Source organism: Rhinoderma darwinii, chromosome 10, assembly GCF_050947455.1.
Source record: "Rhinoderma darwinii isolate aRhiDar2 chromosome 10, aRhiDar2.hap1, whole genome shotgun sequence".
Lineage (NCBI taxonomy): Eukaryota > Metazoa > Chordata > Amphibia > Anura > Rhinodermatidae > Rhinoderma > Rhinoderma darwinii.
The window spans coordinates 106,474,223-106,487,112 of NC_134696.1; the positions used below are offsets into that span (position 1 = coordinate 106,474,223).

Sequence of the window (12,890 nt, forward strand, 5' to 3'; positions counted from 1 at the left end):
GGTTTATTGTGAGTCCTCAGCAGAGAGGGATAACTCTCTAATCAAGTACCACAGGTCGTGTCTCCAGCCTATGGACAATTGGACGAGTCAGAGGTGAAGTCCACAAGACAAAGTGTTGTCATTGTCCACTCTCCACAGGGGGTCATCAGGAGGCACCACAGTTATATTCAGCTCAGGTGCAGACCAGCAAACCAAGCAGATCCAATTATCTTCCCCATTGTGTTCTCATCCTGACTGTGGCAATACACATCATAGCACAAAGGACCACAACTCACTTACAGACAGTGTATGATTACAAACTAAAGTCATTATAATGATGGTGACTAGAAACTGCCAAGATGTTCCTCCCCCTGAGTGGATATAAGGGCTTGTCCTGGGGAGGATAAGATCTTCTGGATTTAGACCTTTAGGAGAGCTGAAGCTGAGGCCAGCACTCTGAAGATGTTCCTGTGACTACCTTATTTTGTGGACTGTGTGTTGTTCCTGCATTGAACGTGACTTGTTCTGTCAACATTGGATGCAATAAACCCTGTTGGAGTTGCCCTGACGTCTCTGGCTCTGTTGATCGTGTATTAATGTAACGAACCCCATGACAACTGGTGTCAGAAGTGGGATCAACAGAGTGCAGCTCCATGGAGAACCACCCAGCGAATGAGTTCCGGAACTGGACCGTACTTAGTCTCCAAGAACGAGCCCGAGGACTTGGCCTGAACTACCAGGGACTATCTAAAGAGCCATTAATTGATCTACTGGTGAGTGCTAGCCAGGTGACCTCCTCCCAGGTGGCTAATGGACATGCTCCGGAGACAGCGGCTCTTACCACTAAAAGCCAATGGTTAGTGTGGTATGAGGAGGAAATGGCAGCTCTGGGATCAATCGTTACTCAGGAGTATCAGCTGGAAGCTGCTAACATGGCAAAACAGAGACAGGCTGCAATGGAGGCCGAAAGAGGGCAGAATATTACCTGGGGTGAGAGCCGGAGAAACCGGGAAACTTTACGGGTCACCCGGAAGGAATTCAAGCCGTTTAATGAGGAAACTGGGGATGTGGAAGGGTTTTTCCAGGACTTTGAACAGCAGTGCGCCCTGCTGGATGTACCCACCTCTGATTGGATGCGTGTTTTAGTGGGGCTCCTTGAAGGGGGAGCCGCAGAAGCATACCGGACCCTAGACGCACAGCGGAACCGGGACTATGACATTGTGAAACAAACTATTTTGGACTACTATGCCGTCACCCCAGACTCACATCGGGCCCAATTCCGAGACCTTCCCTGTACTGCTGGTGGATCTTTTAGGATGTATGCCCATAAAATGTCCCGGGCGTGTCAGAGATGGCTGGAAGCCGAGAGCGCCTTCACTGTGGACGATATTCTACAAGCGTTCCTGAAAGAACAGTTTTATACCAAGTGCCCCCAGGAAATACGGGAATGGGTCCGCGAACGTAAGCCACCAACATTGAATGGAGCTGCAGCCCTGGCTGATGAGGCACTTACCATCAAACCTCAGTGGAGGAGGCTACTGGACAATAAACCTCAATCTAACCCAGCCCCCCGGCCACCTCCTGTCATATACGGCCCTCAACCCATCCGCAGGCCAATGACAACCATGCCAACCAATCCAGGGGCCCCACAGTTCCGACCGCGATATGGAGGGATCTCAGAAAGGAAGTGTTATGGGTGCGGTCAGCCTGGCCACTTACAGTCTAGCTGCCCCTCAAGAAATCGAAGGGAGCTCCGACCTTTCCCCCCTCCCCCTGGGCATCTTGTGCACTCCATCCTGCCTGAGGAAGAGTTCCCACCACCCCCACCAGAGTGGACTACCGAACCCTGCATCACGGAGACCCCCCCTGGCTTATATGGCATTCAGTCCCTTGCGAAAAGTTACCCAGAGCAAAGGCAGCGCCATCTGCAGGATGTTTTTATTGATGGATATAAGGTGACTGGCTTTAGAGACACTGGGGCGTTCCTGACCATTGCTGACCCACGTGTGGTTCGGCCAGAGGCAATCCATCAAGGCCCAGGAATACCCATCGCACTGGCAGGGGGTACTCGCAAATATATCCAGAAGGCTGCTGTACATTTGGATTATGGTTACGGAGAAAGACTGTGTTGGATTGGAGTTATGGGTGGACTTCCCGCGGATGTTCTCCTTGGGAATGACATTGGGGAATTACAGTGCCATTTTGTGGGAGCTGTCACCCGTAACCAAGCTGCCCAAGCACAAAGAATTTCTGATTTTACTGTGGAGCAGCATCCAGGACCCCCAACTGAACTGGTAAGAGCTACATCTACTGCTTCTACATTGAGAGACTTTTGGGACCGGGAAGAGTTTAGGCAAGAAATAGAAGGTGATCCGACCTTGGCAGCTATTAAACTAAGGGCAGAAACTGGGCAGGAGGGAGAGAATGGCGATAGGATCACCAGGGATAAGGGATTGTATTATCGGTATGTAGAGGCCCGGGGTGGGGTCAACCCTGAAGCGACTACCAGGCAACTCATTGTCCCCCAAAAGTATAGGCTGCAGCTACTCCAACTGGCTCATGACATCCCCTTATCGGGTCATCAAGGTAGGAAACGGACAGAGAAAAGAATCACCCACAACTTTTACTGGCCTGGCGTTTCACAATCAGTAGTTCGATACTGCCGTACCTGTGATGTGTGCCAACGGATGCGACATCCAGGTGCTCGTCACAAGGTACCCCTGCAATCCCTGCCAATCATTGAGGAGCCATTTCAGCGTGTAGCTGTGGATATAATAGGACCTTTGGCGCACCCCAGCAGAACAGGGAAACGGTTTATTCTGACGGTGGTGGATTATGCCACCCGCTATCCTGAGGCCGTGGCTCTGTCCAGCATTACAGCCATGAAGGTAGCAGAGGCTCTTGTTACCATCTTTACCCGAGTAGGGTTCCCCAGTGAAATACTATCAGACCAAGGAACTCAGTTCATGTCAGACCTGGTCCAGTCTCTCTGGCACACCTGTGGCGTCCGAGCCATTCGCACCACCCCATACCACCCCCAAACCAATGGACTGTGTGAACGTTTCAATGGAACCCTAAAAAATATGCTTCGCGCCTTTGCAGACACTGAACGGGACTGGGAGCAATATCTGCCACATCTCCTGTTTGCCTACCGGGAGGTGCCCCAAGAGTCAACCGGATTTTCCCCTTTCGAACTGCTCTACGGTCGGAAGGTCCGTGGGCCCCTGACCCTTCTAAAGGAATACTGGGAGGGAGAGATCACCGACACTGGAGTACCTGTCATTCCGTATGTTCTGGAATTTCGAGATCGCCTTACACGACTAACTACCTTGGCTAAAGAACACCTGCAACAGGCCCAGTACCGCCAGAAGACCTGGTATGATCGGAAAGCCAGGACCCGTGAGTTTATTGAAGGACAACAAGTGCTTATGATTAACGCTGTCCCTGCCAACAAGCTGCAAGCAACATGGGATGGTCCTTACCGAGTTATCCGAAAACTTAATGACACTAACTACGTCATTGCCATGGACCCTAGTGGCCGGCGACAAAAGACGGTCCACATCAACATGCTGAAAGAGTACCACGACCGATCCCTGCCTGTTTTGGCTATCTGCTGTCCCCCTAGTGATAAGGAAGGAGACGACTCCCTACCAGACCTTCTGCATCTGTCTCGAGCTGGGGGTACTCTGAACCAAGTGCCCCTAGGACTCCATCTGTCAGATATCCAAAAGGATGATATTCTCGCCTTGCTGGGACCAAGAGCTTCCGCTTTCTCCTCAGCACCTGGACGGACAACTCTCACCAGTCACCATGTGGAAACTCAAGGGCAACGCCCCATCCAGCAGGCCCCCTACCGAGTTCCAGAGGCTGTTCGGGACATGATCAAAAGTGAACTGGCGGACATGAAACAACTTGGGATTATTAGGCCTTCCCAGAGCCCCTGGGCATCCCCTGTGGTACTGGTGCCCAAAAAGGATGGCACAACGCGATTCTGCGTAGATTACCGGCGCCTAAACGATGCCACCAAAAGTGACGCGTACCCTATGCCCCGGATTGACGATCTACTGGATCGGCTAGCCAGTGCTCGATTTGTAACTACATTAGACTTGAGCAAGGGGTACTGGCAGATACCCCTAACAGAGAATGCCCGGGAGCGATCTGCGTTTATTACCCCCTTTGGACTCTTTGAGTTCTTGGGAATGCCCTTTGGGATGAAAAATGCCCCAGCAACCTTCCAAAGATTGGTAGACCGGCTGCTAGAACAATGTCAGGACTTTGCCTGTGCATACTTGGATGATATTGCCATTTTCAGCACATCATGGGAGGAACATCTTAAACACTTGGGCATAGTGCTAGACCATATTCTCGCAGCAGGACTGACAATTCGCCCTGATAAATGCCAGTTGGGTATGGCTGAGGTGCAGTATCTGGGGCACAGAGTAGGAGGTGGGACCCTAAGACCTGAGCCTGCCAAGGTGGAAGCCATTAGCAACTGGCCTACCCCTCAAACTAAGAAACAAGTACTGGCCTTTTTGGGGACCGCTAGTTACTACCGAAAATTTGTTTCTCATTTCAGTGCCCTGGCAAAGCCCCTAAATGACCTGACCCGCAAAAACATGCCAAGAATGGTGAAGTGGGCACCTGCCTGCGAGGAAGCCTTTACAGCATTAAAGACGGCTCTCACCACTGCCCCTGTCTTGGCCGCACCAGACTACAAGCGCAGGTTCCTTGTGCAGACAGATGCGTCCACTTACGGGATTGGAGCAGTTCTTAGCCAGATAGATGCGGCTGGGCATGAGCATCCAGTTGCTTTCATAAGTCGTAAACTCCTGGATCGGGAAGTTGCCTATGCTACTATTGAAAAAGAGTGCCTTGCCATCGTATGGGCTCTCAAAAAATTACAGCCATACCTGTATGGCAGAGACTTTACCATTGTAACGGATCACAACCCCCTCACATGGCTGAACCGAGTGTCAGGGGACAATGGACGATTACTGCGGTGGAGCCTGTCCTTACAACCTTACAGCTTCTCCATCCAATACAAACGGGGAAGCCAACACCAGAACGCTGATGGACTGTCCCGACAAGAAGAGCCATAGACTGCCCTTCCCCCCTGAACCGATCGAGGAACCCGCCAACTGTTGGGAATTGTTCTGTGGTCCTACAATGTGGATCAGTGGGCACTACGAGTGAGGTGGCCAGCGGCCTGTGTAGGCCACATGGCCAGCTCACTTATTATATGAGGGGAGAGGTTGTGATGGTGCATTATATGTGGTTTATTGTGAGTCCTCAGCAGAGAGGGATAACTCTCTAATCAAGTACCACAGGTCGTGTCTCCAGCCTATGGACAATTGGACGAGTCAGAGGTGAAGTCCACAAGACAAAGTGTTGTCATTGTCCACTCTCCACAGGGGGTCATCAGGAGGCACCACAGTTATATTCAGCTCAGGTGCAGACCAGCAAACCAAGCAGATCCAATTATCTTCCCCATTGTGTTCTCATCCTGACTGTGGCAATACACATCATAGCACAAAGGACCACAACTCACTTACAGACAGTGTATGATTACAAACTAAAGTCATTATAATGATGGTGACTAGAAACTGCCAAGATGTTCCTCCCCCTGAGTGGATATAAGGGCTTGTCCTGGGGAGGATAAGATCTTCTGGATTTAGACCTTTAGGAGAGCTGAAGCTGAGGCCAGCACTCTGAAGATGTTCCTGTGACTACCTTATTTTGTGGACTGTGTGTTGTTCCTGCATTGAACGTGACTTGTTCTGTCAACATTGGATGCAATAAACCCTGTTGGAGTTGCCCTGACGTCTCTGGCTCTGTTGATCGTGTATTAATGTAACGAACCCCATGACAACTGGTGTCAGAAGTGGGATCAACAGAGTGCAGCTCCATGGAGAACCACCCAGCGAATGAGTTCCGGAACTGGACCGTACTTAGTCTCCAAGAACGAGCCCGAGGACTTGGCCTGAACTACCAGGGACTATCTAAAGAGCCATTAATTGATCTACTGGTGAGTGCTAGCCAGGTGACCTCCTCCCAGGTGGCTAATGGACATGCTCCGGAGACAGCGGCTCTTACCACTAAAAGCCAATGGTTAGTGTGGTATGAGGAGGAAATGGCAGCTCTGGGATCAATCGTTACTCAGGAGTATCAGCTGGAAGCTGCTAACATGGCAAAACAGAGACAGGCTGCAATGGAGGCCGAAAGAGGGCAGAATATTACCTGGGGTGAGAGCCGGAGAAACCGGGAAACTTTACGGGTCACCCGGAAGGAATTCAAGCCGTTTAATGAGGAAACTGGGGATGTGGAAGGGTTTTTCCAGGACTTTGAACAGCAGTGCGCCCTGCTGGATGTACCCACCTCTGATTGGATGCGTGTTTTAGTGGGGCTCCTTGAAGGGGGAGCCGCAGAAGCATACCGGACCCTAGACGCACAGTGGAACCGGGACTATGACATTGTGAAACAAACTATTTTGGACTACTATGCCGTCACCCCAGACTCACATCGGGCCCAATTCCGAGACCTTCCCTGTACTGCTGGTGGATCTTTTAGGATGTATGCCCATAAAATGTCCCGGGCGTGTCAGAGATGGCTGGAAGCCGAGAGCGCCTTCACTGTGGACGATATTCTACAAGCGTTCCTGAAAGAACAGTTTTATACCAAGTGCCCCCAGGAAATACGGGAATGGGTCCGCGAACGTAAGCCACCAACATTGAATGGAGCTGCAGCCCTGGCTGATGAGGCACTTACCATCAAACCTCAGTGGAGGAGGCTACTGGACAATAAACCTCAATCTAACCCAGCCCCCCGGCCACCTCCTGTCATATACGGCCCTCAACCCATCCGCAGGCCAATGACAACCATGCCAACCAATCCAGGGGCCCCACAGTTCCGACCGCGATATGGAGGGATCTCAGAAAGGAAGTGTTATGGGTGCGGTCAGCCTGGCCACTTACAGTCTAGCTGCCCCTCAAGAAATCGAAGGGAGCTCCGACCTTTCCCCCCTCCCCCTGGGCATCTTGTGCACTCCATCCTGCCTGAGGAAGAGTTCCCACCACCCCCACCAGAGTGGACTACCGAACCCTGCATCACGGAGACCCCCCCTGGCTTATATGGCATTCAGTCCCTTGCGAAAAGTTACCCAGAGCAAAGGCAGCGCCATCTGCAGGATGTTTTTATTGATGGATATAAGGTGACTGGCTTTAGAGACACTGGGGCGTTCCTGACCATTGCTGACCCACGTGTGGTTCGGCCAGAGGCAATCCATCAAGGCCCAGGAATACCCATCGCACTGGCAGGGGGTACTCGCAAATATATCCAGAAGGCTGCTGTACATTTGGATTATGGTTACGGAGAAAGACTGTGTTGGATTGGAGTTATGGGTGGACTTCCCGCGGATGTTCTCCTTGGGAATGACATTGGGGAATTACAGTGCCATTTTGTGGGAGCTGTCACCCGTAACCAAGCTGCCCAAGCACAAAGAATTTCTGATTTTACTGTGGAGCAGCATCCAGGACCCCCAACTGAACTGGTAAGAGCTACATCTACTGCTTCTACATTGAGAGACTTTTGGGACCGGGAAGAGTTTAGGCAAGAAATAGAAGGTGATCCGACCTTGGCAGCTATTAAACTAAGGGCAGAAACTGGGCAGGAGGGAGAGAATGGCGATAGGATCACCAGGGATAAGGGATTGTATTATCGGTTATGTAGAGGCCCGGGGTGGGGTCAACCCTGAAGCGACTACCAGGCAACTCATTGTCCCCCAAAAGTATAGGCTGCAGCTACTCCAACTGGCTCATGACATCCCCTTATCGGGTCATCAAGGTAGGAAACGGACAGAGAAAAGAATCACCCACAACTTTTACTGGCCTGGCGTTTCACAATCAGTAGTTCGATACTGCCGTACCTGTGATGTGTGCCAACGGATGCGACATCCAGGTGCTCGTCACAAGGTACCCCTGCAATCCCTGCCAATCATTGAGGAGCCATTTCAGCGTGTAGCTGTGGATATAATAGGACCTTTGGCGCACCCCAGCAGAACAGGGAAACGGTTTATTCTGACGGTGGTGGATTATGCCACCCGCTATCCTGAGGCCGTGGCTCTGTCCAGCATTACAGCCATGAAGGTAGCAGAGGCTCTTGTTACCATCTTTACCCGAGTAGGGTTCCCCAGTGAAATACTATCAGACCAAGGAACTCAGTTCATGTCAGACCTGGTCCAGTCTCTCTGGCACACCTGTGGCGTCCGAGCCATTCGCACCACCCCATACCACCCCCAAACCAATGGACTGTGTGAACGTTTCAATGGAACCCTAAAAAATATGCTTCGCGCCTTTGCAGACACTGAACGGGACTGGGAGCAATATCTGCCACATCTCCTGTTTGCCTACCGGGAGGTGCCCCAAGAGTCAACCGGATTTTCCCCTTTCGAACTGCTCTACGGTCGGAAGGTCCGTGGGCCCCTGACCCTTCTAAAGGAATACTGGGAGGGAGAGATCACCGACACTGGAGTACCTGTCATTCCGTATGTTCTGGAATTTCGAGATCGCCTTACACGACTAACTACCTTGGCTAAAGAACACCTGCAACAGGCCCAGTACCGCCAGAAGACCTGGTATGATCGGAAAGCCAGGACCCGTGAGTTTATTGAAGGACAACAAGTGCTTATGATTAACGCTGTCCCTGCCAACAAGCTGCAAGCAACATGGGATGGTCCTTACCGAGTTATCCGAAAACTTAATGACACTAACTACGTCATTGCCATGGACCCTAGTGGCCGGCGACAAAAGACGGTCCACATCAACATGCTGAAAGAGTACCACGACCGATCCCTGCCTGTTTTGGCTATCTGCTGTCCCCCTAGTGATAAGGAAGGAGACGACTCCCTACCAGACCTTCTGCATCTGTCTCGAGCTGGGGGTACTCTGAACCAAGTGCCCCTAGGACTCCATCTGTCAGATATCCAAAAGGATGATATTCTCGCCTTGCTGGGACCAAGAGCTTCCGCTTTCTCCTCAGCACCTGGACGGACAACTCTCACCAGTCACCATGTGGAAACTCAAGGGCAACGCCCCATCCAGCAGGCCCCCTACCGAGTTCCAGAGGCTGTTCGGGACATGATCAAAAGTGAACTGGCGGACATGAAACAACTTGGGATTATTAGGCCTTCCCAGAGCCCCTGGGCATCCCCTGTGGTACTGGTGCCCAAAAAGGATGGCACAACGCGATTCTGCGTAGATTACCGGCGCCTAAACGATGCCACCAAAAGTGACGCGTACCCTATGCCCCGGATTGACGATCTACTGGATCGGCTAGCCAGTGCTCGATTTGTAACTACATTAGACTTGAGCAAGGGGTACTGGCAGATACCCCTAACAGAGAATGCCCGGGAGCGATCTGCGTTTATTACCCCCTTTGGACTCTTTGAGTTCTTGGGAATGCCCTTTGGGATGAAAAATGCCCCAGCAACCTTCCAAAGATTGGTAGACCGGCTGCTAGAACAATGTCAGGACTTTGCCTGTGCATACTTGGATGATATTGCCATTTTCAGCACATCATGGGAGGAACATCTTAAACACTTGGGCATAGTGCTAGACCATATTCTCGCAGCAGGACTGACAATTCGCCCTGATAAATGCCAGTTGGGTATGGCTGAGGTGCAGTATCTGGGGCACAGAGTAGGAGGTGGGACCCTAAGACCTGAGCCTGCCAAGGTGGAAGCCATTAGCAACTGGCCTACCCCTCAAACTAAGAAACAAGTACTGGCCTTTTTGGGGACCGCTAGTTACTACCGAAAATTTGTTTCTCATTTCAGTGCCCTGGCAAAGCCCCTAAATGACCTGACCCGCAAAAACATGCCAAGAATGGTGAAGTGGGCACCTGCCTGCGAGGAAGCCTTTACAGCATTAAAGACGGCTCTCACCACTGCCCCTGTCTTGGCCGCACCAGACTACAAGCGCAGGTTCCTTGTGCAGACAGATGCGTCCACTTACGGGATTGGAGCAGTTCTTAGCCAGATAGATGCGGCTGGGCATGAGCATCCAGTTGCTTTCATAAGTCGTAAACTCCTGGATCGGGAAGTTGCCTATGCTACTATTGAAAAAGAGTGCCTTGCCATCGTATGGGCTCTCAAAAAATTACAGCCATACCTGTATGGCAGAGACTTTACCATTGTAACGGATCACAACCCCCTCACATGGCTGAACCGAGTGTCAGGGGACAATGGACGATTACTGCGGTGGAGCCTGTCCTTACAACCTTACAGCTTCTCCATCCAATACAAACGGGGAAGCCAACACCAGAACGCTGATGGACTGTCCCGACAAGAAGAGCCATAGACTGCCCTTCCCCCCTGAACCGATCGAGGAACCCGCCAACTGTTGGGAATTGTTCTGTGGTCCTACAATGTGGATCAGTGGGCACTACGAGTGAGGTGGCCAGCGGCCTGTGTAGGCCACATGGCCAGCTCACTTATTATATGAGGGGAGAGGTTGTGATGGTGCATTATATGTGGTTTATTGTGAGTCCTCAGCAGAGAGGGATAACTCTCTAATCAAGTACCACAGGTCGTGTCTCCAGCCTATGGACAATTGGACGAGTCAGAGGTGAAGTCCACAAGACAAAGTGTTGTCATTGTCCACTCTCCACAGGGGGTCATCAGGAGGCACCACAGTTATATTCAGCTCAGGTGCAGACCAGCAAACCAAGCAGATCCAATTATCTTCCCCATTGTGTTCTCATCCTGACTGTGGCAATACACATCATAGCACAAAGGACCACAACTCACTTACAGACAGTGTATGATTACAAACTAAAGTCATTATAATGATGGTGACTAGAAACTGCCAAGATGTTCCTCCCCCTGAGTGGATATAAGGGCTTGTCCTGGGGAGGATAAGATCTTCTGGATTTAGACCTTTAGGAGAGCTGAAGCTGAGGCCAGCACTCTGAAGATGTTCCTGTGACTACCTTATTTTGTGGACTGTGTGTTGTTCCTGCATTGAACGTGACTTGTTCTGTCAACATTGGATGCAATAAACCCTGTTGGAGTTGCCCTGACGTCTCTGGCTCTGTTGATCGTGTATTAATGTAACGAACCCCATGACAGCCCCTATAGCTGCCCTCCACACTGTATAATGCCCCTATAGCTGCCCCACACTGTATAATGCCCCTATAGCTGCCCCCACACTGTATAGTGCCCTATAGCTGCCCTCACTGTATAATGCCCCTATAGCTGCCCCCCACACTGTATAATGCCCCTATAGCTGCCCTCCACACTGTATAATGCCCACTTAGCTGCCCCCACACAGTATAAAGTCCCCCATAGCTGCCCCCACGCTGTGTAAGGCCCCCACAGCTGCCCCCAATAGTGCCTGATAAAAATAATAATATACTCACCTAACCCCTTTATGACGTGTGGAGGTGATCCCTCTGCTGCTCTGGTTTGTACAGCAGGGCGCAGACAGGCGCGATGATGTCACTGCCTCGTGTCCAGCGATACATGGTGAATGGTAGAGCAGGGAGCTTAGGGCTCCCTGCTCTACCATTGGATTTAACGGTTTCTGCATCCTGAAGATGCAGATACAGTTTAACCGGGAGAAAATAATTGATAAAACCAAAATTCGCAAGATGGCGTTGATTAATTGCACTGAATTTCGATTATTTTTTGATTAATTGGCCAGTGCTGGACGCAGGGTTATAGGAGGGGAATAGATTGTCGCCGGTGATATGGTGAAGGTTTGGAGTCAGAGTGAGACTGTGTGAGGAAACGTAGTCTGGGTGTAGTCGCTGTGACCTGAGTTATTACTTGTCTGTTAATGGCGTCCATTGGTTGGTCGTTCTGCAAAGATTCAATAGAAGTGAATGGGTCTGTAATTACGGGTGAAATCTACAGTCGTGTGCAGGGGGCCTGAGCTGAGCATGAAGACTGATTATTTCTATTGGGGTCTGTTCACACGGCAACGTCCAATACGCCTGAAATTACGGAGCCCTCCTGAATTTCAGAAGTTTTTGCATGTACTCGCGTTTTTCGCAGCGTCCATTACGGACGTAATTGGAGCTGTTTTTCTATGGAGTCAATAAAAAACGGCTCCAATTACGTCTCAAGAAGTGACAGGCACTTCTTTGACGCGGGCGTCTTTTTACGTAAAAAAAAAGCCTGTGTGCACAGAACATCGTAACCCCATTGATTTCAATGGCCAGATGTTTGGAGCCGTATTTTCGGACGTAATTCGTGGCATAAAACGCCCGAATTACGTCCGTAAATAGGGCGTGTGAACCCAGCCTTAGGCCTCATGCACACGACCGTAAAAACACCCGTTATTACAGGTCGTAATTACGACCCGAAATAACAGGCCCATAGACTTCTGTTGGCCACGGGTACCTTCCCGTTTTCTCACGGGAAGGTGCCCGTGCTGTTGAAAAAGATAGAACATGTTCTATTTTTTTATTTTACGGGCCGTGCTCCTATACTTTATAATGGGAGCACGGCTCTGAAAAACGGACGAAAATACTGCTTGAAAGCGTCAGCAAACATCTGCTCAGTCATTTGAATGGGGTTACGATGTTCTGTGCAGACGGTCGTTTTTTTTTTATGCCCCGCTGTCAAAAGACGGCACGTAAAAAAGACGCCCGCGTCAAAGAAGTGCCTGTCACTTCTTGAGACGTAATTGGAGCCGTTTTCCAGTGACTCCATAGAAAAACAGCTCGTTACGTCCGTAATTGACGCAGCGAAAAACGCCTCAACATGCCATAACGTCTGAAATTCAGGAGCTGTTTTCACCTGAAATCAGCTCTGTAATTTCAGCCGTAACAGACGTGCACGTGTGGACATAGCCTTAGACGCAGCTTTAGAGAGGAAACATTCATCATTTCCAGGAACAGGAATTAGCCTTGTA

The 12,890-nt window shown here is 50.6% G+C and overlaps 1 protein-coding gene across 1 annotated transcript; it reads left to right on the forward strand.

The window, feature by feature from the left end:
* Positions 1 to 632: 632 nt before the first annotated feature.
* Positions 633 to 5,283, forward strand: LOC142662718 (uncharacterized). The gene has a single exon (XM_075840933.1). The coding sequence runs from the start codon at positions 633 to 635 to the stop codon at positions 5,076 to 5,078; it is 4,446 nt and encodes a 1,481-aa protein (XP_075697048.1). The 3' UTR covers positions 5,079 to 5,283.
* Positions 5,284 to 12,890: the final 7,607 nt, after the last annotated feature.